Source organism: Parasteatoda tepidariorum, chromosome 5 (genome assembly GCF_043381705.1).
Source record: "Parasteatoda tepidariorum isolate YZ-2023 chromosome 5, CAS_Ptep_4.0, whole genome shotgun sequence".
NCBI classification, from domain to species: Eukaryota; Metazoa; Arthropoda; class Arachnida; order Araneae; family Theridiidae; genus Parasteatoda; species Parasteatoda tepidariorum.
The window spans coordinates 33,209,319-33,233,793 of NC_092208.1; the positions used below are offsets into that span (position 1 = coordinate 33,209,319).

General features: G+C 28.4%; 1 protein-coding gene across 5 annotated transcripts in view; it reads left to right on the forward strand.

The window, feature by feature from the left end:
• The window catches only part of LOC107450782 (glutamate receptor ionotropic, kainate 2-like), a 104,790-nt gene that overhangs the window by 38,484 nt on the left and 41,831 nt on the right, over nt 1-24,475 (forward strand). For all 5 annotated transcript variants that reach the window (XM_071181264.1, XM_071181262.1, XM_071181265.1 and 2 more), the window contains exons 2-5: nt 2,126-2,287; nt 14,894-15,145; nt 17,614-17,789; nt 20,215-20,268. In XM_071181264.1, the coding sequence (XP_071037365.1) occupies nt 2,126-2,287; nt 14,894-15,145; nt 17,614-17,789; nt 20,215-20,268 (644 nt within the window). The remainder of the gene's footprint in view (nt 1-2,125; nt 2,288-14,893; nt 15,146-17,613; nt 17,790-20,214; nt 20,269-24,475) is intronic.

Below are 24,475 nucleotides of genomic sequence, written 5' to 3' on the forward strand. Positions count from 1 at the left end.
ATGCAACTGTTTTACGTTGAGATTATTCATTCTGAAAGAAAAGTAATTATTATATAATAATAAAAAATCTGTTAAAACTGTGGAATACTTAAATAATTAAAAAAATAATTATTTTAACTTTTTATGATCAAATTAGATTTTAAAATTAAATACTTGTTCCTGTTTTCTTACTTCTGTCAAAATGACCGCAACGTTCGTTCTGGGTAAAGAAAAATTTCAGTCGTTCTAGTGTGAATCTTTTTCCAGAATTAGTTATTATTTACTAATTAATTTTACTCTAATTTTCAAAATGTTTTAAAGTTCAAAATGATTTTAATTTCCCTAAATATGTTTTCATTTTTTTATAAATATGTTTTCATTTTTCTTTAAATATGTGTTCTAATTCAGCAAATAACTTGAGGAATAACTTTCTTACAATAAATTCGCTTAACACATACAAAACATCAGTCCCCAAAAAAAATTATTGATGAACAATAGTAACATAAAAACAGGTTAAAAAGGGATGAGGACCTGAACTATGAATAGGTACTATCACTAGAAAAGAATCCAGTTTAAATGTACTGTTGCAGATTGTAAGTAGAACATTATATTGTAAATTTTATAGAAATCCTTGCTAAATTATATGGTTATAACAATACGATGAACGGCAGTGATGCCATCGCGCAGAAATATTTGCTAGGTTCCAAAACATGGAAATACCATGGTAGATTCCGAATCATGGAAATACCATGGTAGGTTCCGAATCAAGAAAAAATCATGGTAAGTTTCGAATCATGGAAAAATCATGATAGATTCCGAAGCAGGAAAAAATTATGATGGGTTCCGAAACATGGGAATATCATGGTAGATTCCGAATCATGGAAATACCATGGTAGGTTCCGAATCAAGAAAAAATCATGGTAAGTTTCGAATCATGAAAAAATCATGATAGATTCCAAAGCAGGAAAAAATTATGGTGGGTTCCGAAACATGGGAATACCATGGTAGATTCCGAATCATGGAAATATTATGGAAGGTTCCGAAACATGAAAATATCATGATAGGTTTCAAATTGTGGAAAAATCATGATAGATTCCGAAGCAGGAAAAAATTATGGTGGGTTCCGAAACATGGAAATACCATGGTAGATTCCGAATCATGGAAATACCATGGTAGGTTCCGAATCAAGAAAAAATCATGGTAAGTTTCGAATCATGAAAAAATCATGATAGATTCCGAAGCAGGAANAATATATATTGCACACTCTTATATCTATATTTTATTATTCTTGGAAATATTATGGAAGGTTCCGAAACATGAAAATATCATGATAGGTTTCAAATTGTGTAAAAATCATTGTAGGTTACATTTCCAAATAATCGGAGCAGGATTAATGAGTTTTCATATCAACAATTAGGAATTGTTTCAACCAAAATTGAGAAATTAAATTGAATTATTTACCTTTAAACTGGGTTGTAGATGATTTAAGTTCTATATCGAGAAAAAAAAGTAATTAAAAAATTATCTTCAAGTTTAATCAAGCAGGTTTGATGTTTCGAATCAAATCCTTTATGTTATTGTTTTGAAAATGTGACGTTTACAGTACGTCTTGATTTTGACATAGATTTTAAAAATGGATAATAAGTAGTATGTATATATTTGAATTCACGGAACTACTCATTTTCAAATATTGTTGTTTTCATGGCATAGATATTCAATCTGCTGAAATATACAGTTTGATTTGATTTAGCAAGGATTATTTTTTAACAGACAGACAACTTTCAAACGATATTATGTTTATTACATCAGTTTAAGATTTAAGTGAAATCAAGAAATACAGTAATCAAACTATATTAGAATTATAAAATATTATGTTAGAATCATAAAACTAGTTTAGAGTGATAAATAAAACTATTTTAGAATTTTAAATATAATTACCACATTTTAAAGCTTCAAAACAAGATAGTCAAAAAGATTTAAATGCTGTTGTTTTTCTTAAAAATAGAGAAGTAGTCTTAAACTGAGTTTTTATCAGATGAAATCACTATGATAAAATGAAAGATGTTTATTTTTATGACCGAAATGACATATTTTATGCATTTCATTCGCAAATTAGTTTTACTACTTTTTCTTCTTTCTTTTCTAGGTGCTCTTTTCACCGAAGACCAAAGAGACAGTCCCTCAGAATTGGCTTTTAAATATTCAGTTTATAGAATTAATAAGGATAAACTACTTTTAGCTAACACAACTCTTGTTTATGATATACAATATATACCCAAAGATGACAGCTTCCATGCAGCTAAGAAAGGTATGCTTCAGACCACTATTTCTCTAATGTTAAAATATTAAATTTTACTTTAATAAAATATCAAAATTATCCTTAGAAACTGTGATGCCACAATAGGCATTACATATTTCCTAGCTTTTAAAATTTCTTTAATTTCTAACACTTATTTTTTTAATCATTTTTATCCAAATTTAAATTAAATTAAATCAATTATATAATTTTTATTAAAATTTATAAAAAGCGAATATTTATTCTTCTCTTATCGATCAATGTAACGGATAACTTTTTATTTCAATACTAATATAAGACTCATTAATTCACTAAATCGAAAACAAAAATCTATTTATAACTCTTTGATCCTTATTTCTTACCACAAACCTGCTTCAGTTGGTGGTCATACTAATTCTTACAATTCATGATCGCCAAAATATTTTCAAATCTAATATTGATTATGGAGGGTAGCTTTATTTCTGGCGATGTTATCTTTTAATAAATCGCCAACCTTGGATCTCTTACCATGCTCCTAACTGTCCGTTTGGAACAATTCATTCAATTTCAAATTTTTGGCGACTTGGGGTGTCATTTTAGGCATCCCAGTTCCAACCGTTGAATATGCAAATAGTAACTAAAATTCTCGATGTAAGAGAATGTTTTATCTTGATCCCCTTAAGGGATTTCGTTTTTTTTATAATTTTTATATTTTCAAATTATGGCCATTTTCAATAATTAATAAATCAATTTTTCTTAAGCGATTTTATTCATTTCTCTGAGAGAATTATCATTTTATTACACTCAAATTAAGATGTATCTATTAGGGCTAAAAATTCAATAATGCTACATGTACAAATCCACTAATAAATTTAAAACGATCACCATCACCGCAGAATTATATAAGTAAATCGGCTTTATATGCCAGTTATTAAGTAGTTTTATCCGGGAATATTTAGGAAAAAGCTATAAATAGTTTTAAAAGTGGTAGTTTGTGTTCAATATTGATATTTGAAGTTAGGTTCTTTTCAATGTAAGATTTTGCCGTAATCATAAATTTACCAAGTGGTAGGATCGAACTTAGCATCTCACATTTCGACCTAAACAAGCGTGGCATTGCACCTTGAGTATATTTTACGTTAAACTCACATTACGTTAAACTCACTTTTACTTACTCATTTCAATTTATCAAGATTAAATTGAAATGAGTAAGTAAAAGTGCTTTATCTGTAAAAATTAATTCCAAGTTTTAATTTTCATTACAGTAGACTTCATAATTTCTTAATTTTACTGAATTAAGTAAAGTCTAATTTTACAGTAATTTAAATTACTTAGGAATGATTATTCACTTCTCTGGATTACAATGTCAAACAAGTTAAAACATCCTTAAAAGTATAAACTATTAATCATATTAACTTGTGTTTTGAGCTTCAGTATAAACAGATATAAATTAAACGGAACCTTTTCAAACTAAAAAAAAGGTAAAACTTGCACTGTATTTATATGAGACTGAAATATCTTCTAATTTATTATTTATTTTTAATTTGAATTTACATTCTAAACGAAAGAAGTATTTAAAAACAATACCTCTCTTATCGTGTGCTAAGTTTATTTGCCTTCTTGACGACTTTATTTCAGTAAATTCAAAAGTGAGGCTTAAGCTTAACTCGGCGAACTAAATAAACTTCAGATAATCATAAAGGACGTAAGCTAAAACTTTTAAATCCAAACTCTACTTGCTTTCAGTTATTTCTGCAACTTCAGTAGGAGTCATGGTGGCTCAGGGGATAGAGTGCTAGTCTCCCAATGGGGTGCACCGGATTCGAATCCTGGCAATGTCTGGTTTCTTGTAAGGCAAAACGTGGGAGGTTTTCGTAGTTTTCCTTTTGATGCAATGCAATTATGGGTTAATCCTATCAAAAAGTCCTTCACAAAAGCGAATTTCACCCCAATCCAGGAGTTCCCTTGACTTCTGAATTGGGATCAAAATTACAAGGCTATGGAGTCGAACATTGGTATCCTTAAACTCATAATTTGACTCAACTGTTCAACGCCGTTATTAATAAAAATAATATTCGGAATTATCATGATTCTGCACAGCTTAAGGGAATTAAAAATTCCTTCACTTATAATACTATGTATGAATCTTATGTATCGTTTCTGATGCGAAACCTTTATAAAATGAAGATTTATGGTTAGACTGATTAAACTTTTAGCTCATTTAACTGCTTGGTTTCTCTAATTTTAAAACGTTTTATTTTCATTAGCCTTGATATTAACTGTTTGAGAAAAATATTAATTCATGTTTCTAGTTTAAAATTGGAAATATTGGTTTCAATGTTTGATCAACGATACATTAAATTATCGGGTAATATTGTATACGATATTAAATATTATTGGAAATATTTAGTATATTAAACAGACAATCACTGTGCACAATTTATTTCAAAAAAGTGAACTAAAAAATATTAATTGATAAACAAATTGAATGCTTTTTTCTAAAATTTAAACTGAAACTTAAGAAACAATGAATATTTAAAGGTACCTTTTTTTTAAAAAAAAATATTTATTAATATTTAATAATTTTGAAATTAAAAATCCTTTAAAAAATTCATCAATATACACCCCTGCAAAAAAAGAGAAACTTATAGAAAGTTAACCAGTTGAAAACAATACTAACAAAATAAATATTTGTAACAGTAATCAGAAATAAACCTAGAAGAAAGATAATTTTACCAGTAGTTATTATTTTGAAAGTGAATTTTTAAATGGAATATGAATAAAAAGGAAGTGTGAAAGCACTTCCTTTCTATCCCAACTTTCCTTTTTAAGGGATGGCTGCTTGTTTTTACAAAAAGGGCAAAGAGGTCTCATCAAAAGGTAGGCCGGGGGAAGGTCACACTTATAAACACGCTTAGAGAGGACACTGTATGAAAATTAGTTGGTATAAATGAAATGAAATTAACCAGATTTTTCATTTTTATAAAATTTTGCATTAATATTTCATTTAATTTTCATGAAACAGTCAAAAAGCTTATAACATTTAACGAAATTACGTCTAAATGCCGAAGTTTCATTAAGGTATAAAACAGTAAGTAAACTATTATGTTTGCTAAATGTAAAGGAATACTTATTTTAAAAAAATGAGAAACAAACTGTCACTCATTCTTATTGGGAAAAAACATTCAAGTCAAATGTAAAAGCGAAAAAAGCAAATTTTTCAACTGATTGCTAGTTATTTACTATTATACCTACCACTTAAAGAAATATTTATCGGAAATAATGTACAGAATATTTTGTCTAAATAATTTATTTGAGCAACTCAATTCCTAAAAATTTTCAATATGGAATCTTCTTTAAACTATAACTCTTTTTAACAGCAATAAAGGTTTAAATTAACGAAAAAATGATTATTTATTTAATTTAAAACACATTAAAAAATAATTAGATGACGTATATTATAATATAATTTACAAAGCAAAAATAAATAAAATTTTACTTTCTTAAAAAATATAATATGATGACAAAATTTTATATTTTAGGAGCAAATAAAATTTATATTCAATCTTTCTTGTCGAAAATATTAAAATAAGCATGAAAAAATTAAATTAAAACTCTTGAACAAAAAATAATGTGAGGCTGAACAAAAGATAATATACTTTACACCCATAAATATGCGCTTATCCAAAAAATGCGTTAAACTATGCCGATCATTCAAAATATGCATTAATGATTTTAGTTAATATCAACATGATTCTATACTTGACAAAGAATTTCGAGCTGTCAAACTATCTGTACAGCATTTAGATCCTGAGCGAATTACATCTCTTAAAGCACTATCCGTAGCAGGTGTTAAGTTCCCCTTCAATCGTATGCATAATTTTCGAAATGTTCATTCACCATCTTTAGCTAATGATTTGAGAGATAACGATCTTTGATATATGTGAAGAGATTTTATGCCTAATGATTTCGGAGTACTCTGGAGTTATGTAGTTGTTAACGTTTCGTATCATAAGATGTGTGAAATTGACTGGCTCTTTAACGGCTAAGTAAACACAGCAGGACAAAGTAAATCTTTAAATAAATTTAAATTTAGAAATATGTTTGAAATAACAACTTTACGGTATAGTTTGAGTACAATTGCTAACCGCACAGTTTTTCTAGGGAATTGTTTATAGAAACTATCTAGAAACTGCCTGATAAAGAATCCCTTTTATGGAGCAATACAGAAACTATATCACTTCAATTTAAAATTTATATTACAACATTGATTTTAAAATACTAAATCAAAAATGGAAAAATAATGCAATTAATATATATTGCACACTCTTATATCTATATTTTATTATTCTGTTAAGAAAATGGGAATTATTTTTCTTAACTTAGAGGGAATATAGCACCTGTTCTCCATAGCAAGTATAAAGTTCCACTTCAATGGTATGCATAATTCTTCAAATATTCATCCGCCGTCTTTAGGTAATGGTTTGAGAGATAGCTATTTTTTAAATATGTTGAGAGATTTTTATGCCTAATGACTTCGGACTGCTTAGGTGCTACGTAGTTGTTAATGTTTCGTATCATAAGTTGAATGAAGTTGATCTGCTACTTAATGATTGAATAAACACAACAGGATAAAGTAATAAATTTAAATTTCAACTAACTGTAATAAATTGAAATTTTAAAATTTGCCTTACTATTTCAATTAATATTACAAACACAGTTCTACTAATAAATTGTTAATAGAAACTATGTGATATACCATCAGTTCCCAAACGGTGTTCCGTGGAATTATAGGGTTCCATGGAAAATTCACAGTGATTCCGCGAGTTAGGGCTTTTTATTTTAACCGATACTTTTTCCTGATACTTTTAATAGATCGGCTTTATTTATTTAATGTTTCAAATGCTTTTATGATTTTTTTAAACAAACGACATTGCTGTCTGATAAATTTTGACCTAGCTGTTTGACAATCGATATAGTTGAAAAAAATAATTCCCGCAATTACTTCTGATCTTATTTATGCATAATTACTTCTCATCTTTTTAGTGTATAATTATTTATCATATAATTTTAAAATTCAAAATATAATTTCAAAATATAATTACAAAATTTAACAATGAATAAATATTTTTTTTCTATAACCTGTCTAAGACTTAAAAAAAAATCTTATTTCAATAACCATAATTCAGATTCATTTTGCGAAAAAAGAAGAAAAGCAGCTCAGGACCAATGAATTCAACTGCCTAATTTAAACCCTAATTTATGTCTGTTATTGATGAGACAAATAATAAATTTCATTCTTCTTTGTAAATGTTTCTAAATTAATTTTTTCACAGCATTTTCACAGTTTTCTTCAGATCGGGATTCTTTCGAGAAAAGGTTCCGTAACCGAGAAAAATTGGGAACCGCTGTGATGTAGAATCACTTTCATGAAACTATACTGAAATTATATAACTTCAAATTACTTTTTATACAGCAGCCTTGATTTTAACGCATAAAATAAAAATAAAGAACAATGTAATTAGTATATGTTACTAATTCATACATTTGATTATTATATTGTTATACATATGTTACTAATACATTTGATTATTTACTTAAGAATATGGGGATCTCTTTTTTCGTTTATTTTGTGTTTTAAATATAAAGACAAGTTGCAGAAAAATTCTACTTAAAATTTCAAAGATATTTTAAGACTTAAACATTTTACAAAACATTCAATAAGCATTTACGACTACTAAAAAAAATAATGTTTGTTATGCTTGTTTTAAGGAAACATATTCTTACTTAGTTTGCTATAGTTATTAAAAACAAGATATGTCTAATATTAAAAAAATGACATAAAAAACAACTTTTTTTAAATTTTAATTAAATTTCTTACTTGTACAAGCAAACATAATTTTTAAAAAACTGTATATTTTCGTAAAGACTTCTTCTATTACTTGTAAATAAATTAAATGTTAGCATTAATGAACTGCACATATTGTATTAAAATAAACAAAATAATCTTTCAGTTTTACGCATGTTAAATATTTTTGTGTTAAAAACTCTAAGTCTTAATTTTGGTTTCATCACAAAAAATAATATTGCATTTAAAATGATTTTAAAGAAGTTAACACCCCAATTTTGGCCTTAACTGTAACATTCAGCAAATGTATTATTACTGAGATAGTAATTTTTTATTTTTTATTTTTATTTTGGAGGGTCTTTAAAAAAATAAAGCTGTTTTATACATTTATTTACCCCAAGATAATGCTATTCTATTTAATTACTTTTTATTACTTAGTTAATTTTTTTATTACTACTTATACTCTTCGCTTAAAAGATGTGAGCTAAAAATAACAAAATGATTTAGATCCAAAAATAATTTTTTACTGAAAGGTTTTTTCTTCGATTCCTTAAGAAAATTAGTGACATTTTTATTGAATTTGGCAGATTTGATACATTGTTACGAAAAAAAAATAGTTTAAGCCGAGGAAAAAATTGAAAGGACAACAAACCTCTTCAACTAATCCAAAAAAAAGCCTCTATGAAACAAAAGTACAAGTAAAAATGAAACAAAAACGCAAACTTCTTTCAAAGGTTGTGCCCTTTGAAAAATTGAGTATCAAAATGTGAAAAAGATATTTTTAAGAAGGGTATAAAGTTTAGCTTTCCTTTTACTTTGTAATCCTTTAAAGAATAAAGTTTAATAAAATGGAATTAAAATTGGAGCTTTAAAAGCAAATAAGAGCTTCATTTTAATGAATATTTTGTTTTATTTTTAATAGACGTAATGCAAATTATATATATATATATTATATTAATTATAAAAATTAATAAATAAAAAATTTATTTGTTCTTTTTGGAAGAGAGATACCTTAAACGTATATTATCAGTCATATTGTTTATTTAGTTTATAAACATCTCTACGTTTTTTTTATCTAGACGATGAAAACATTATGTAGTTACATTTGAAAAATAGTTTGTCTTTTTAATTCCCATTCGCTAAGGAAGACATGTCATTTTAGAGAAGAATATATAAATGGGGCATTTTAGTATCTTCAATTTATCGTTAGCTAGCATTACGTAGCACTCAGATTTAAACTAATCTCCATTGCTTCAATTTTATTAATAAAATAAATCAGTGCTCAAATTTTGACTTTGTGGCTCAAAATCAGAGATATTTCTTATACTTTAGTACGCATTTTTATTTAGACATTTTTAAAACAAAAGCAAAATACAATTCCCTTTTTGGAATTAAGATCTTCTTGATCATCGACATGGATATCTGTTTCAAAAAGTATCCCTTTCCTAACCATTTAAGAAATAGTTTGTATTAAAATAATGTGCATTAGAATCATGTTTGTTAGAAATACGTAGATTTTATCGCGTCTGGATAAAATCTACGTGTCTACTATAATCTAGCATGTAATAAATTTAAACATTTTTACTTTGTTAAAATGTTTAAATTTATTACATGCTTTGCATTTCATATTTTGTATTAGGTGATTGCAAGCGTCAGTACCTGACTTATAAACACAACTGTTTTTAACTTATATTTCTTTAAGTATAGATACTTGTCTAACACATAGTATTTCTCAATAAATAATAAATATCTCTTTATTTTTCAATACACATTTCAAATTTTTTTTTTCTGAATAGAATTGAGTATTTGCTGATCTGAATCCCCTACGGATTCTTTTAAATGCTTAAACACGAATCATTTTATTTTCCCTTCAATTTTATTTTTGTCGATAGAATAAAATACCTGAAAATGTCAATTGAAAAGACAAGGTGTGTGACCTGCGATCAAAGAAAACTTTCAATTGACCAAATATAATTTATTTATCCTCAGCCTTAATTCATTTGACATGCTCGCATAACTTTCACACACTTACTTATAATCGATATTGGGCTACAATTTTACTAGACACACAACAGCATTGAGAACATTATTTAACATAAAAACTTTATAATAGATTGATTATATGTAATCACATGTAACATTATATGTAATTATATGTAATCAGAAAATATTTTGATTCTGAATTAAATCATTTTATACTAAAAGTCAAAACTGAAAACAACTTTATGAAGCTTTTGTTTTGTCTGTCATCAGTAATTTTAAAGTTTATTTTTTTATTTTCTGGGAACCTCTAGTCTTCAAATCTTACAAAGATATTATTGTCACTAGATGAACTTGTTCTGTCTAAACTGAAGGCAGGTATTATAAAGTTTCTTTGCAATTGGTTCAAGAACTAGTAATTTAATTGGCTGCATTGCCCTTTAGAATGATGAAATACTAATTTAATCTGTCGGCTTTTATCATGTATCCAACAGGCATCTGGCATCTATACAATCTACTATCTAATCTGGCATCTATACATTTAAATCACGGTTGCTCAATAGAAAGAACGTTCGCCTCCCAATCATGTAGCCCAGGTTCGAATCTCAGAGGCGGCAGGTTGATACGAATTCTACTCCCAACTCCCACTGACTACAGCGTTAAAGCAAAATTCTCAGTGGTAGACAAATCATGGGTTAGAATCCCCTCACCGTCAGGCTAACCGTGGGATATTTTTGTGGCTTTTCACTCCATGTAACGCAAATGCCGGTTAGCTCCATCTAAGAGTCCTCCCCAAACGCTAGTTTATCCCAATGCTTGATCCAAGAGTTCCCGTATCTTCTGAGTTGGGCTCAAAATTACAAGGCTACGGAGTTTAACAGAATTGCTTAATGCAGAATTGGGTCAACTGTTGGTTGAATCGAATCTTCAATATATTCTATTTTAACTGATTCCGAAGAAGAAAAGCTTAAAAATGAGTTTCCCCGCTGATTAAAAAACTTAGTGTTGAGCTGATAGGACATGAGAAAATAACGCTTCACACAAAGTTTAAAAAAATGGGTTAATTTTGAGTTGCGATTTTGTAGAAAAGCAGACAGACGATTAACTCTTAAAATGGCAAAAATATTGCATATAAGTGAATGCTATTTTTTATTTCTGAAATCAATTTTCAAAGTTCTAGTAGTCAAAAATGTGCAGAAAATTTTTTATCAAGATTTTAAAAAAATACTTCAATTTTATTACTCAATCAGTTTTTTTATTATGAGACTGTCCATGTTAGTAGTAGTGGAAGAATGAAAAATATCTGATTTCCTTTACAGAGAATTATTTTACTGCAAACAACATGATATAGGCAGTTTCTTTTCAAGTTATTTTTGATCAAGAAGGAACACCCAAAGGCACTATTCCCCTTTTCGAGATTTGTTAAGTGTAATCAAAATAACGCGTGGTTCCTTGCAAGAACACCACATACTGGAGGCATTCTATGCGAGTGTTTTTAGGAAATATATTTCATCCAGTGTCAGTCATACATAAATAGTTCGATAAAGAACTCTTTAAATCTTCCAAGAACTGAAGAACACAGTGGTGAGCTAATATGACATGAGAATACCGAAACTCTCGCAGTGTTTATAAGAGCGGGTCAATAATGAGTAGCAATTTTGTAGAAAAACAGACAAGCGATTAACTCTTAAAATGACAAAAATTCCATTAGATTTTTATTAACATTTTAATAGCCTTACAAACATTCTAAAGTAATCTAAAATAATTTTAATTCTAAATAAGTTTACTTATTTTCATGAGATGATGTATTTTAAGCGAACCCATATAGGTAGTCGTGGACAAATGAAAAATATCGATATCCTTTACGGAGAATTTCTTTGCCGTAAACAATAAGGTACAAACAGTTTTTTTTTCCCAAGCTGTTTTCAATCGAGAAAGAACACCCAAAGGCACTATTTCCTTTTTGGAGATTTGTTAACTGTAAACAAAATGGCGTGTGCGTCCATGCTAAAATCCCAAATACTGGGAGATATTCTATGCAAATGTTCTTAGGAAATATATTCGTCCCAGTGACGGTCATGGATAAACATTTCTATAAAGAATTCTTTAAATCTTCCATGGACGGAAAAACAAATCGTGCTGTTGTATGTTTTTGCGCAGCTCTACGTATGTATATAGAATTGTATGATTGCGTTTAAAACGAAGAGCGCATTTCTTCTTTTAAAAAATAAAATAAAAATTTCGCTTTTGTTTTAGTATGATTGCTTCAGATAACTTTAAACGAAAGTTTTTGCTTTTGCTTTTAAAGGTTTGAACTGTGTGTGAGTTGAAAGAATTTAAATTAAAAATTCACAATAATTTTTGATTAACACTTTTATGAATGGTAGTATTTTTTCAACACATTATTCTTCAGTACTTTTCTATTTATAACTGTAATTACAAGTACTTGGGAGTTTTCAAGTTACGATAATTTTTACCAGAAATTATTCAGACACATAAAATGATTTCATTGGTAATAAGCGAATCGTGATAAAAAATCGTAAAAAAATTAAGTAGAAAATTTGAAAATTTTAAATCGTATTTTAAAATTGTGATAAAGATAAATCGAAAACAATCTCCTGAAAATTTTAAAATGAGTCTTATCATTATATTACTCTACCTTTTGAAAAAATCCTGAAATCACGGAGACATTCTAGTACACCGAGAAAAAAAATATAGTTAAATTTGACCGAATGTAGTAAAAGTTACCGTGTTTTTCGTTCTAAGGGAGCATTAATATCTCGGAAATTTTTACCGAAGTGCTTTGATAATGATTTTGCTAGATTAAGCACCAAAACTTGTTGTTTTTTTACCATGTATTTGGGTTTATAATATATTTGTAGTAAATGAAGTAAAATTTATAATTTTATCATCATACTTTAAAGCATGGCATAAAACGATTTATTCGGTTAAATTTACTTCCCAGTTTTGAAATTATTGCTAAATATGTGGCAATGTCGTATGGTAATACCACTTGTTGAAGAAGTAACAAAAGTCACTGAATTCGAATTAAATTTATTGATACTGTTTTGTTTTATTTCAATAAATAAAACGAATACGCAAAGTCAAAAATAAATAAGTTGAAGTATCCAAGTTATTACTTCCTCGTTTTAATGAATTTTTAGTGTGGTAAATCGTTGATCTAAATAAAGATCCAAAACTATGATTTTGAAAACCAAAATTTTCTGTAAACCGTTACTATACGAACGGAAAAAAACTACTAAATGAATTTTTGAAATATCGTGCACTTTGGTTTCATTATGCATAATTGCGTTTTTTTGTTTTTTGACATAAGAAATGTCATTTTCAGACAGTATGGCAATTTTTCTGTTTTTCTTTTTCAGGGTTCTTTGACTACTTTTTTTTAAATATTTTAAAATCCATTGTATGTAGCATATCCATCTAGCTTTCTAAGAAATATATTAAATCTTTAAACTATGCCATTAAATTAAGTCATTAAACTACGACATTAAAATTATGACATTTTATTTGTGAATAAAAAGAATCTATCATTTAGTGTTCAAAATTCCAATATTGAAATTAAAACGCTTTTAAATAATTAACGCAAATGATGTCTGAAATTTGAAATCAAATGTTTAATTTATCATTATCAATACACCATCTTGCGTGATAGATGTTGGCATCCATTTGCACACTAGAATTGATTCGAACTAAAATCGACAAAACCGATTATAGAATTTACATGTCGTTATTAATAAATAACTTCAAAATAAATGGATCTGTTTTGAGGACGTTTGATTTCGCTTTAGAAATTTTTAAAATTCTGATACAGCATTAACTAGTTTGAAAACGCAATAAATGTTCTTAGCGTTTTTCCTAATCCATAAATTAAGTAATTCGGTTAGAAAGAAACATTTGATCCTGTTTTGCTTTTTAAAGAAAATAAAAAGAATGCAATATATTTATTCAATGAATAAATAGCCTCGCTAATTTAAATGAATTCTAAAAAGGGATATTTTGAAGGTTTAAGGTCCTTTTACAGACTTGACATTCTACTCTCGTTTGAGTAAGCGGTGATTTAACATTTTGTCGTAGACGATTTTTGTGTGAAAAGTGCAAGTTTCTCATGAAATGATCTAAGGAGTACCTCAACTGACAGTGTTAGAAGTAACAATTGAGAAGTTACAGAAAGTTACATAGAGTTAGAAATTCCTTACTGCATACTAATGAGGAAAAACCAAATTCTGTTTAATAAAAAACCAAAATATTTTAAACCATTGGTGAAGAAATTTTTCTGTTCATGAGGTAAAGGTATCCCAGAATTTCTGTATTTTAAGTTATAGTTCTATTTAGTAAAAATTGCAAAATTAAAAAGAAAATTTAATCGAATAAATTATTTTCATGTCATATTTTAAGATATCCTAACGGAACTACTAAACTTTAATACATTTTGTCATATTAGAGCTTCGGTAAAAATTAATGGGTGTTTGGTATTCCCATAGAGTCAGAAATACGGTAAAATTTTACATATTCTAGTAGATATAACCATACTTTTTTTCGGTGTCAGTTCCATATAGTAATTTTGAAATATTAAAAAAAATTGATGCGTAAACAAGCATTCATAAACTTTTTTTTAAAATTGTAACAATATAATTTTATATACTTTTCGGAAATTTATATTTGATATTAACTTCTGATTTTATCAGTATTTGAATAAATAAAATAGTACGTAATGGTTTTTAAGTAGATCATATTTAAATATTGTTTTAAGAATTGCTTAACGATCTACAATTTTTTTATACTCCTTTCAGCCTGCCAACAAGTCAACTCTGGCGTAAGCGCCATCTTTGGTCCTCAAAATGCTCTTATGGGAAGTCATATTCAAAGTTTATGTGATGCTTTAGATATCCCCCACATAGAAGCCAGATTAGATGTCGAGCCTGAGGTGAAAGAATTTTCCATCAATTTATTTCCGAGTCCCTGGCTGCTGGGTCGAGCCCTTAGAGATCTGACGAAGTACCTCAACTGGACAAAAGTGGCCATAATTTATGAGGACGACAATGGTACTGCATAACGTTGTTCTGATCTTCTAAAAATAACATATTATAATCATGTTTTCATATTGATAATAATTCGAAATTTATAATGTACAGTGCAAGCATTCTTTGAAGTTTCAAAGATAGCAATTTATAAAAACACATAACTAAAATGTACAGCATGAATGCAATAATGTGGCTTACAGAGGCAACTGAATTAGGAATTAGTTCTGTTGTTGTTGTTTCTAATGACACTTGCCAAACTAACAAGCATGCTTGGTGAAACCGAGCAAATTTAAGGCAGAGTGTGAGCTTCTTGTTGTTCAGTGGCGCCATTTATGACCAAGAATTCGACTTCTGCCGCACCATGCGTCGCACCCGTTTATAGGGCGGACCCATTCATACATCCATTCATTCATCTACAGATCGTAATTTTGACCTGAATCAGATAACTATCGATCCAGTATCGCCAGTATTGATTTGTTATGGGAACAGGGAGTACTTTTGCGACTCGCCAGATTTAACGTGCACCAGTCACTTCACCACACGGGGAGTCTTCGGCCGGAGGGGTTCGAACCCACGAGCTCTCGGACATGGGCCCAGCGCCCTACCGACCAGGCCATCACTGCCCAGAATTAGTTCTTCTCTGTCGTAATTGAAAACGACGTAAAAAAATCTGCTATTACTAATTACTACTAACTATGAAATGAAATAAGCTCTTTTCAATACTAAACAAGAATTTCGCTCATGAATGTTTATAATAAAACTTTTTTAGATACACATATGCGTTTTTCACACCAATTTTACAGTTATAAAAATGTTTTGCTATGTCTTTAATTGGTGTTTTTTTCACATAATGCTTGAATATTCGTAGTGTATGAGCTTTGAATGGTGGACACACAGTTATATATGATTCTACACAGTTATATATGATTTTATCGATAAAGTCATAATTACTTTTATTTTTTTAATATTAATTCTCAAGTTAGATTTGCTTAAATTGTATTGCGGGAGCACTCCTCTCCACACTAGCTACTTAGAACATATGTCCCAAAAATGATAGATGGTTACAGAAATACAGTAAGGAAAAATAAAAAATTTATGAAAACGTATGGTTTGCTGCGTTCTGTTTCAGGAGCAAAATTTTTTTTCGTATCTAAATGTCAAATTGTGCTGAAATTTCCCAACAGTTAAGCTTCTACAAACGGTCGTTATTTTGAAACCATTGCTTTATCAAAAGATTATCTTTGTCAGCCGATCTATATCTCCTAACGAACTTGGTACTTAGTTTCAAAACTCCGTGAAAAACAAATTAACTAGATTTCTATATCGAACGCAGCAAACCATACATTTCTATATCAAACATTCCTTTAAAATTTAATTAATTTCTTAAATCAGCCGCCATTTTTAGAACACCCTGTGATTATTGCTTGCAAAAACTATTTGTTATTTAGTAATTACAACTAGAGACATTAGTTGTCCAGAAATCACTACTGAAACCGGTAATTACTTCTTGGATAAAAGTAGCCCAATAAAAAAAATTTGCTAAGGCTATTAGTAACCCACTAAAAATGACTTAATAAGGCTATAAGTAACCCACTAATTACTACTTACTAAGGCAATTCGTTAGCCACTAATCATTGTACAAAATAAGTATCCCAAAAATGAAAGATGGTTATAAAAAGACATTGAAGAAAACTGAAAAAAAAAAATAGAAACGTACGGTTTGCTGCATTCTGCTTAGTTATTTATTAATATTACTAAAGATATGAGTTGCCCAGAAATCAGTACATTGTACATTAATCGGTAATTACTACTTACTAAGGCTATTAGTCATCCACCAATTACTACTATTGTTTCCAATGCCATTTGCCAATACCAGCAAGCCTGATTGATTAAGCAAAGCGAAGGTAAGGCAGAGGGTGCATTTCTTGTTTTTTAATTTCGAAATCTATGATCAGGAATACGACTTTAGCTACATACACGTCACAGTCCGTTTATAGGGCGAGCCCATTCAGTCATTTACAGATCGTAATTTTTACCTGGACCAGAGAACGATCAATCACCAATTCAGTACCAAAGTGGTATGATTTTTATGGGAACATGAATGACTATGTGACCCGATTGACTTAACGCGCTCCAGTCACCATTGACTACACGGGGAGTTTTCAGCGGGAGTCTTCGAACTCACGAGTTCTGGGACATGGACCCAACGCCCACCCAACAAGGCTAATCTCCACTTATTAAGGCTATTAGTTACCCTCGAATTACTACTTACTATAGCTTTTATTTACCTACTAATTACTAATGCTATTACTTACCCCCTAATTAATACTTACTAACGTTTTTAATCACCCACTTATTACTAACGTTCTTAATTGCTCACTAACTAAATATATTAATTACCAGTCAATTTCTACTTACAATGGCTAGATTAATTAGTTTCTCAGAGGGATCAAATTGTGTTTTAACAATTTAATGTTAATTTTTCTCAGCCCTCATCAACTTACAAGAGCTTCTGAAGTTGCCAGTTCCAAAAAATGTCCAATATGTGTTTCGCAAGACGGACCAACAAGGGTTTCGGGACGTTCTGAGGGACATCAAAGGACGCGGCATTTATAGTATCGTCGTTGACACGAAACCCGACAATCTGCCACATTTGCTCAAAGCAGTAAGTACATAATCTGTAAGTGCTCTCTACCAATTTATTAAACATTTATTAATATTATATCTTGAAAATAAAACAACAATACTGAAAAGGGAATTAGTTGCCATTACAGCAGATTGTCTGTCAAAAAATAGTTCAGACTAAACGTAGTAGTATTTAAATTTGTAAAACATCCAATAACTTATCAAACGTTCATATTTTCCGCGTGTTATTGAGTTGCTGAATATTTGGTAAAAATAACTCGTAGCATGGCTATCAGTATGTTTTTTATACAAATATAAATTGATTAATGTCATTGTAGATTGATTTGGACAATAAATCAGTATTTTTTTAAAGCAGAGTTGGTAGGACATATACCAGTAATGCTGAAACTTACCTTTTTCTACGTACCTCTTCTCGGCATCTAAATAAGACATTGTATCAGTTTTTTTTTCACCGAATATTTACATACACATGTTTACGCTAGGATGACTGTTATAACATATCCTTTGCTGAATTTCTTTTTTTGAATATAAGCTAAGAACTTATAATTTCTTGGCACTGAAACATTATCACAGTATACAACCAATATAATCTCAAATATCCCCAAAAAATGTCAAAGCAATATCTTACGTACTTTCTTAGAAAAGGTACATCGAAAAAAGTTAGTTTCATTATTATTGATATATACCCTACCTACTCCTCTGAAATTGGGTCTTTTTAGATAAATGGTAATTTTTCATCGAAGGGAAGGAACTGTAAGTAACTAATCATATTTACTACTTAGGCAAGAAGAGTGACTAGTAAAGGTAAGGAGTAATTCAATTCTAGGAGGATACGCATCAAGTCAAAACGTTGCAGCGGACATTTAGCGATTCACGAAATATTTCTTTTTAAGTCTTAGGACTTAAGTAACGAATTTCTAGTTACAGAGTTTAATTTCCGTTAGAATATTGAATTTACTGAAACCAGATATTGATATTTAGTGTGATTGCATTAAAATTATTTTAATAGTGTAAAAAAGGCGTATTAGAGCAGTGTGATTCCGGTTTTGTTTTCAGTCTGTTATAGAAAATTAAAATTAAGATTGATCAATAAAGTTTAAATAAGAAAAATTTGTATTAATACTGATTGAAATTTTAGAATTTAACTACAAAAAAAATGTATGATGTAATTTCGAATTCTGCTATCCCCTTTTCTCTGTTTCTGAAAATTCCATAAATCTAATTGCTAAAATATTTCATTCAGTTTATTATCAGTCAGTAAAATACCTGAATTTATTTTCTTTCAAAATTAGTAATATTAGCATATGTATAAATCGATACTTTAATTTCCAACATTCTGCATGGAATTTCAAATAAATTAAGAAAAAGAAGAAAAACAAAACATAATACAAACGATAATGCTGTTCCAGTTTTCTGTTTGCATTTCTTTTGCTGTTGAATAAACTATTCAAAAGACACAACTTGATTAAAAATATATTTTATACGATGCACTGTTGTAAACTGAAAGTTATTTAACATTTTTTGAACTCAGGAAATGTCAAGTTTATTTTTAGTAAGTAGTTTAATTTGTCATGAAAAAAGTTTAAATGCAATTTGGATGATATTCCGATATATTTTACTTTTAAGGAAAAAAATCTATAATACGGCATTTTTCTTGACTTATTTTAAACAGATCTTACCAAGTAAAAAAAATTATTGTTCGTAATACTTTCACAAATTGTTCATACATATTTGCTAAGCGTTTGCTCACATTACATAATTTTATAATAGTTGTTAAATTTTTATATAATAACAGAAACAATTATTTTATCCAGCATATATTTTTATCAACAGTAAAATAATTCTTTTGTTTGTAGTAACATTTATTAGAAATGATAACAAAATCCAATTCATGGTAAATGACTTCGTTTTAAATATGGGTAATTTTGAGATGCGATTGCAGAACAAAAATCATATTGCTTTAAAATTTTTAAGCATTCAATCAATGAATCAAAAGTCAGTCTACCAATTTCTGCATTTACGAAAAAGAATATATAATTAAAAGCATTAATCTTATCAAAAACAGCCGATTTTTCCTTTTAATTTCTACTTTTTTTTAATTTTACCTATTAAATAGATCACATAATGATAAAATGAAAACATAGATGGCAATTGTGCAATCTATTAAGCAATTTATCTTCTTAACTTGTCTTCTTATAAGCCAAAAATATTAATTTGATTTTCACGACAAGCTCTATCTGTATTCATTCATATTATACTTCATTTAAATCATAGTTCGAACATATAGATTTTTGTTTTATGTTTACAATTGATAATTAAACTTGGCATATAACCCGTGACTTATATGCCAAGCCAGAAGTTATGTATTTTTCTTATTATATTTACATTTTTGCAATTATACGCTAAATGTCTCTAATAAATTATACTTTAATAATATATTCCAGATTTTGCAAGTGCAAATGAATGACTATAAGTATTATTACCATTTCACAACATTGGTAAGTGTACTTTTACGTATTTTAAATATTTCTGGTATTAAAACTACATTTTCGTTAAAGACGAAAAAATAATTTGCTTTCACGATATTACCCTAATAAAATAAAATTTCTTTAGAAAACCGCTCACTAAGAATAGTCATGGGCTGATCTTCTTTAAATAAAATCTCCCGCTTTTTATCTGAGTCAAGCTGAATACCGTTATTCATAAGGAGTGAAAAGTTAATGATCAATTGTTAGTTGTTTGATGCACTCTACTAAAGCAGACACAGAGCTGAAGAACATGAGTCACAATTAACAAATATTTAATTTTTCCAATTTTTATTTACTTATTTCTATTCATCACCCTTCTTAGTGATGTTATATTATAATGATAATTAATATTGTATTTTAAAAATTCAAACCACCAAAGCAAAGATCATCTGCATTCATAATGCATGTCATGCATTCATAATGCATGTCATGCATTCATAATGCATATCATGCATTCATAATGTATATGTAATCACGCTGTTGCTCTTGGGCTACACATTAACGGCAAAAATTACCGAAATCAAGCAATTTTCACTGATATATATCCCTTTCAATAGACCATAAATAGTCTATAACCATAGAACCTATAATGGGTACTTCAGTACTAATTAAAAAAGCACCATATAACGCACTACTATTGTTTTCTATTTAATAATTGCCTTACATCAACAATAATATGGGAATTGCCAACTTCTCCCCTAAACAAATATATACATTATCTTCATTGATTTTGATTTTAAACACATTTTGTTCAATTGCCGTTGATTTTAAATTATTAATTTTTATAGCAGCACATTTTAAGACACAGAAAAATATGTAAAAAGTTTCCGCTCGAATGCTATATATATAAAAAGCTACGTGCTTTTTTATCATTTTATTATTATTAATGCCACTCTAACCAAAACGCCTTTAGCGCCACGCTGCGCCAATAAGCTTAACTACTAGTAAGATAGGAGAGTTATTTGAGTTCTTTTATTTTTGAATGAATTTATTGAGATCTTTGTAATCGTTTGGTTATTTGCTTTGTTTTAGCTCGTCAAAATTATTACATGTTTTTTTTTTATTTAAGAATGATATGTGTTTGTAGACGCACATTCATTTAGTTAAATAATTTATTATTTATTTTAAGTATTTCATATTTTTTTATTAGTTTATTTTTTTGTTTTTATATTTATTTCAATTTTGAATATACTCCGTATTAAATAGGATAACAAGCATCCTAATTATTTTAAACTAAAGGAAGAATTATTCAAAAAAGCGTTATTAATCCAGATTCCTTTTCATTTCTCTATTTATTGTAGAATTTATTAAATGACGGAAATAAAATAGAGGAAGTGTGAAAAAAAATTTTACATATAATAGAACTTTTATATAAAATCAAATATTTGGAATAGTTAAGAAAAAATCCATGTTTCTACATAAATTCACAGAAAGAAAAGAGTTCAAAACACTAACGTTAATCCCCGTCTTCCAATTCTAATTCAATTACTTATATCGAAGTGAAACGCTAAAACTCTACTTTATAACATTAAATCAAAAAGAATTTTTATTCATTCTTGCTGCAACTGTAAATAAATAAATTAAAATATGTCAAGCACACTACTTTAGATACTGTAGAATGTCAACTATTCAAATTTATTGTATCAACTACCGTTCTTTATAATTGCTGCAAGAGCTTGCATGGGACCATTTGGCCTGTAGAAACTTCCACAAAACGTCGTGAAGACATCAGGGAGGGATCGTCATTAAGTACTGTTTTAAAAACGTAATAAAACATATTAGCCTGTGTGTCCACATCGTTTGTCAAACCACTGGACTTCCTGTTAAGATGTCAATTACAAACGGTTGCTAGGGTGGTTAAGCGTTAGATAGCGGTAGATTTTGGCGTGATATAAAATAATCAGATAGTAATCTTTCTTGATATATATTAAACAGAAATAGGATTATAATGAACAGTAAAAGTGTCCATATGTTTCACCACAACATCAAATTTACCGTTTTGAAATAACTTTAAATGCAACGATCAAATTCAACTAAAACATATACACGTGATACTGAATTCTCGAAAGCAGCCTCTGAAAGTATTAGCCCTTCACACACTTGAAGTTTTTTAACGTACCTCAACCGATGACACGCGAAAATCTTCTATTTGGTTTATATGACTACGAATCTTAAACACACCCAATATCAACTTGAGGAGTTTTATTAGTTACAAAATTATTTTTTACAATGCATTGCCACTATTTCAGTTTATTTGGTATCTATTTAAGAGACACTAATTACCATGGTATCAATAGTGGTTATGACACAATTCAACTAACCATCAATAACTTTTAGCGATTTTTTAAGCTTCTCCTAAACAAATTAGTACTCTTTCTCTATTAATTTTTCTTTCAAGTGCATATTTTTTTATTTCATTTAGTTTCCATTACCTAGTTAGTTAAGCGTCATTTACGTCAAAATTATTAAGGCGATAATTTACTGTTCTCCTAAAAGAATTATTATCTATTCACCATTAATTCTGATTTTTAGTACATACCTTATTTTTTTATTTCAATTCGTACCTATTAAAGATAATTAAATATTAATGGCGTAAATAATATGTAGATGATTTTTTAAGGTTCCTCTAAGTGAATAAGTAACTTTTCTACATTGTTTTTCACATAACTTTTTATTTTATTTTAATAGTTTTTGATTCTAAAATATTTAATTTTCTAAGCATCATTTTAAAAGCATAACTTTTAACAAAATAAAATAAGAACCAGCTTTGAGATAACTAAACTGGTACCTTTGTCATTGAGTGTATTTTATCTAACCATGAACTAAAATACTTAAAACTGAACCCCTCTGACAGCATCACGATGATTTCTAAACGTTTCCCCTGGGCCAACGTGCCCTTGCTCTTTTTATCAATACTTTAAAGCAGTGATTCTCAACCTTTTTTGGGGGGCGGCACACTTTTAACCATTTCGAAATTTGACGGCACACAATGAAAAAAAATAGTTTAAAAGTTGTTTACTTAACTATAATACACTGTGTTAAATAGTTAGAGATAATAATTTTGAATGTGAAATAAAATAATATGTATTACAAAAGCACGTTTATAAGGGATCAATTATTTCTATCGACTAATTTTTAGTTAGTTAGTAACAGTTATTATTTTTTTGCTAGTTATTAATTGTTAGCTTGTTTTCTTTAAATATTAACTGTTATTTTTTGCGATTTCTTTTTAACTAGTTTTTTTGCTGATTATTAATTGTTAGCTTATTTTTTTTGTTAGTTATCCTTTGTTAATTTGTTTTTAGAACAATTAATTGCATAGTGTATTTTAATGATTAGCTTTTATTTCCGTTTGAAAGTTAATATTTAGCTTGCTTTCCTTTGTTAATTAATAATTTTAATAATCATTAAATTTCCTACTTATTTCAAAATTTTTTAAAATTGTCAAAGACAATTTAAACACTTCCTTCTTATTTTAACTTATTTTAAGATTGTCAGAGACAAGACAATCNTTGTTATTTTTTTACTTATTATTTCCCACCCCCCTTTTTTTCATATGTCTATAATTTTTCTTTGCTTTATTCTTCATTTTGAACTTATATATATATATATATACACTTTTCTTTAATTTAAACTTTACTCGTAAAAAATAAGAACCATTATAATTTTTATTGCATCATTTCTAATATTTGGCGGCACATTTTAAGAATTTGGCGGCACACAAAAGTGCCGCGGCACAGTGGTTGAGAATCACTGCTTTAAAGAAACAATATGTTGATAGAGAAAATTTGAATAGTTGACTCTCTACAGTTATAACTTTTCTGAGTCTATAACTCTTGAATCTCTGGCATATTTTTCTCTACCATTATCTCATGGACGATGATTACATTTATAGCATAAAGGAATGAAATACATCTCCAAGCATGATTAGTTTTAAAGTAGTGTTTTTTTTTTCTTTCTTTATTCCAATAAAAATTATTGAATACTGATAGGATTCTGTGGATTTATGTATTCTTTTCGAATATGGCGTGTTACTGCAGGAACGTAAAATTTTCTGATCAATTCTGATCTGTTTTATTCCAGATTTTATTTCTATTATACGTAAATAGTGTTTTTGTCATATTTTATTGTTTATTCTCTTCTATCAGATAATAAATTCTTCTATAAGAATCAAAAA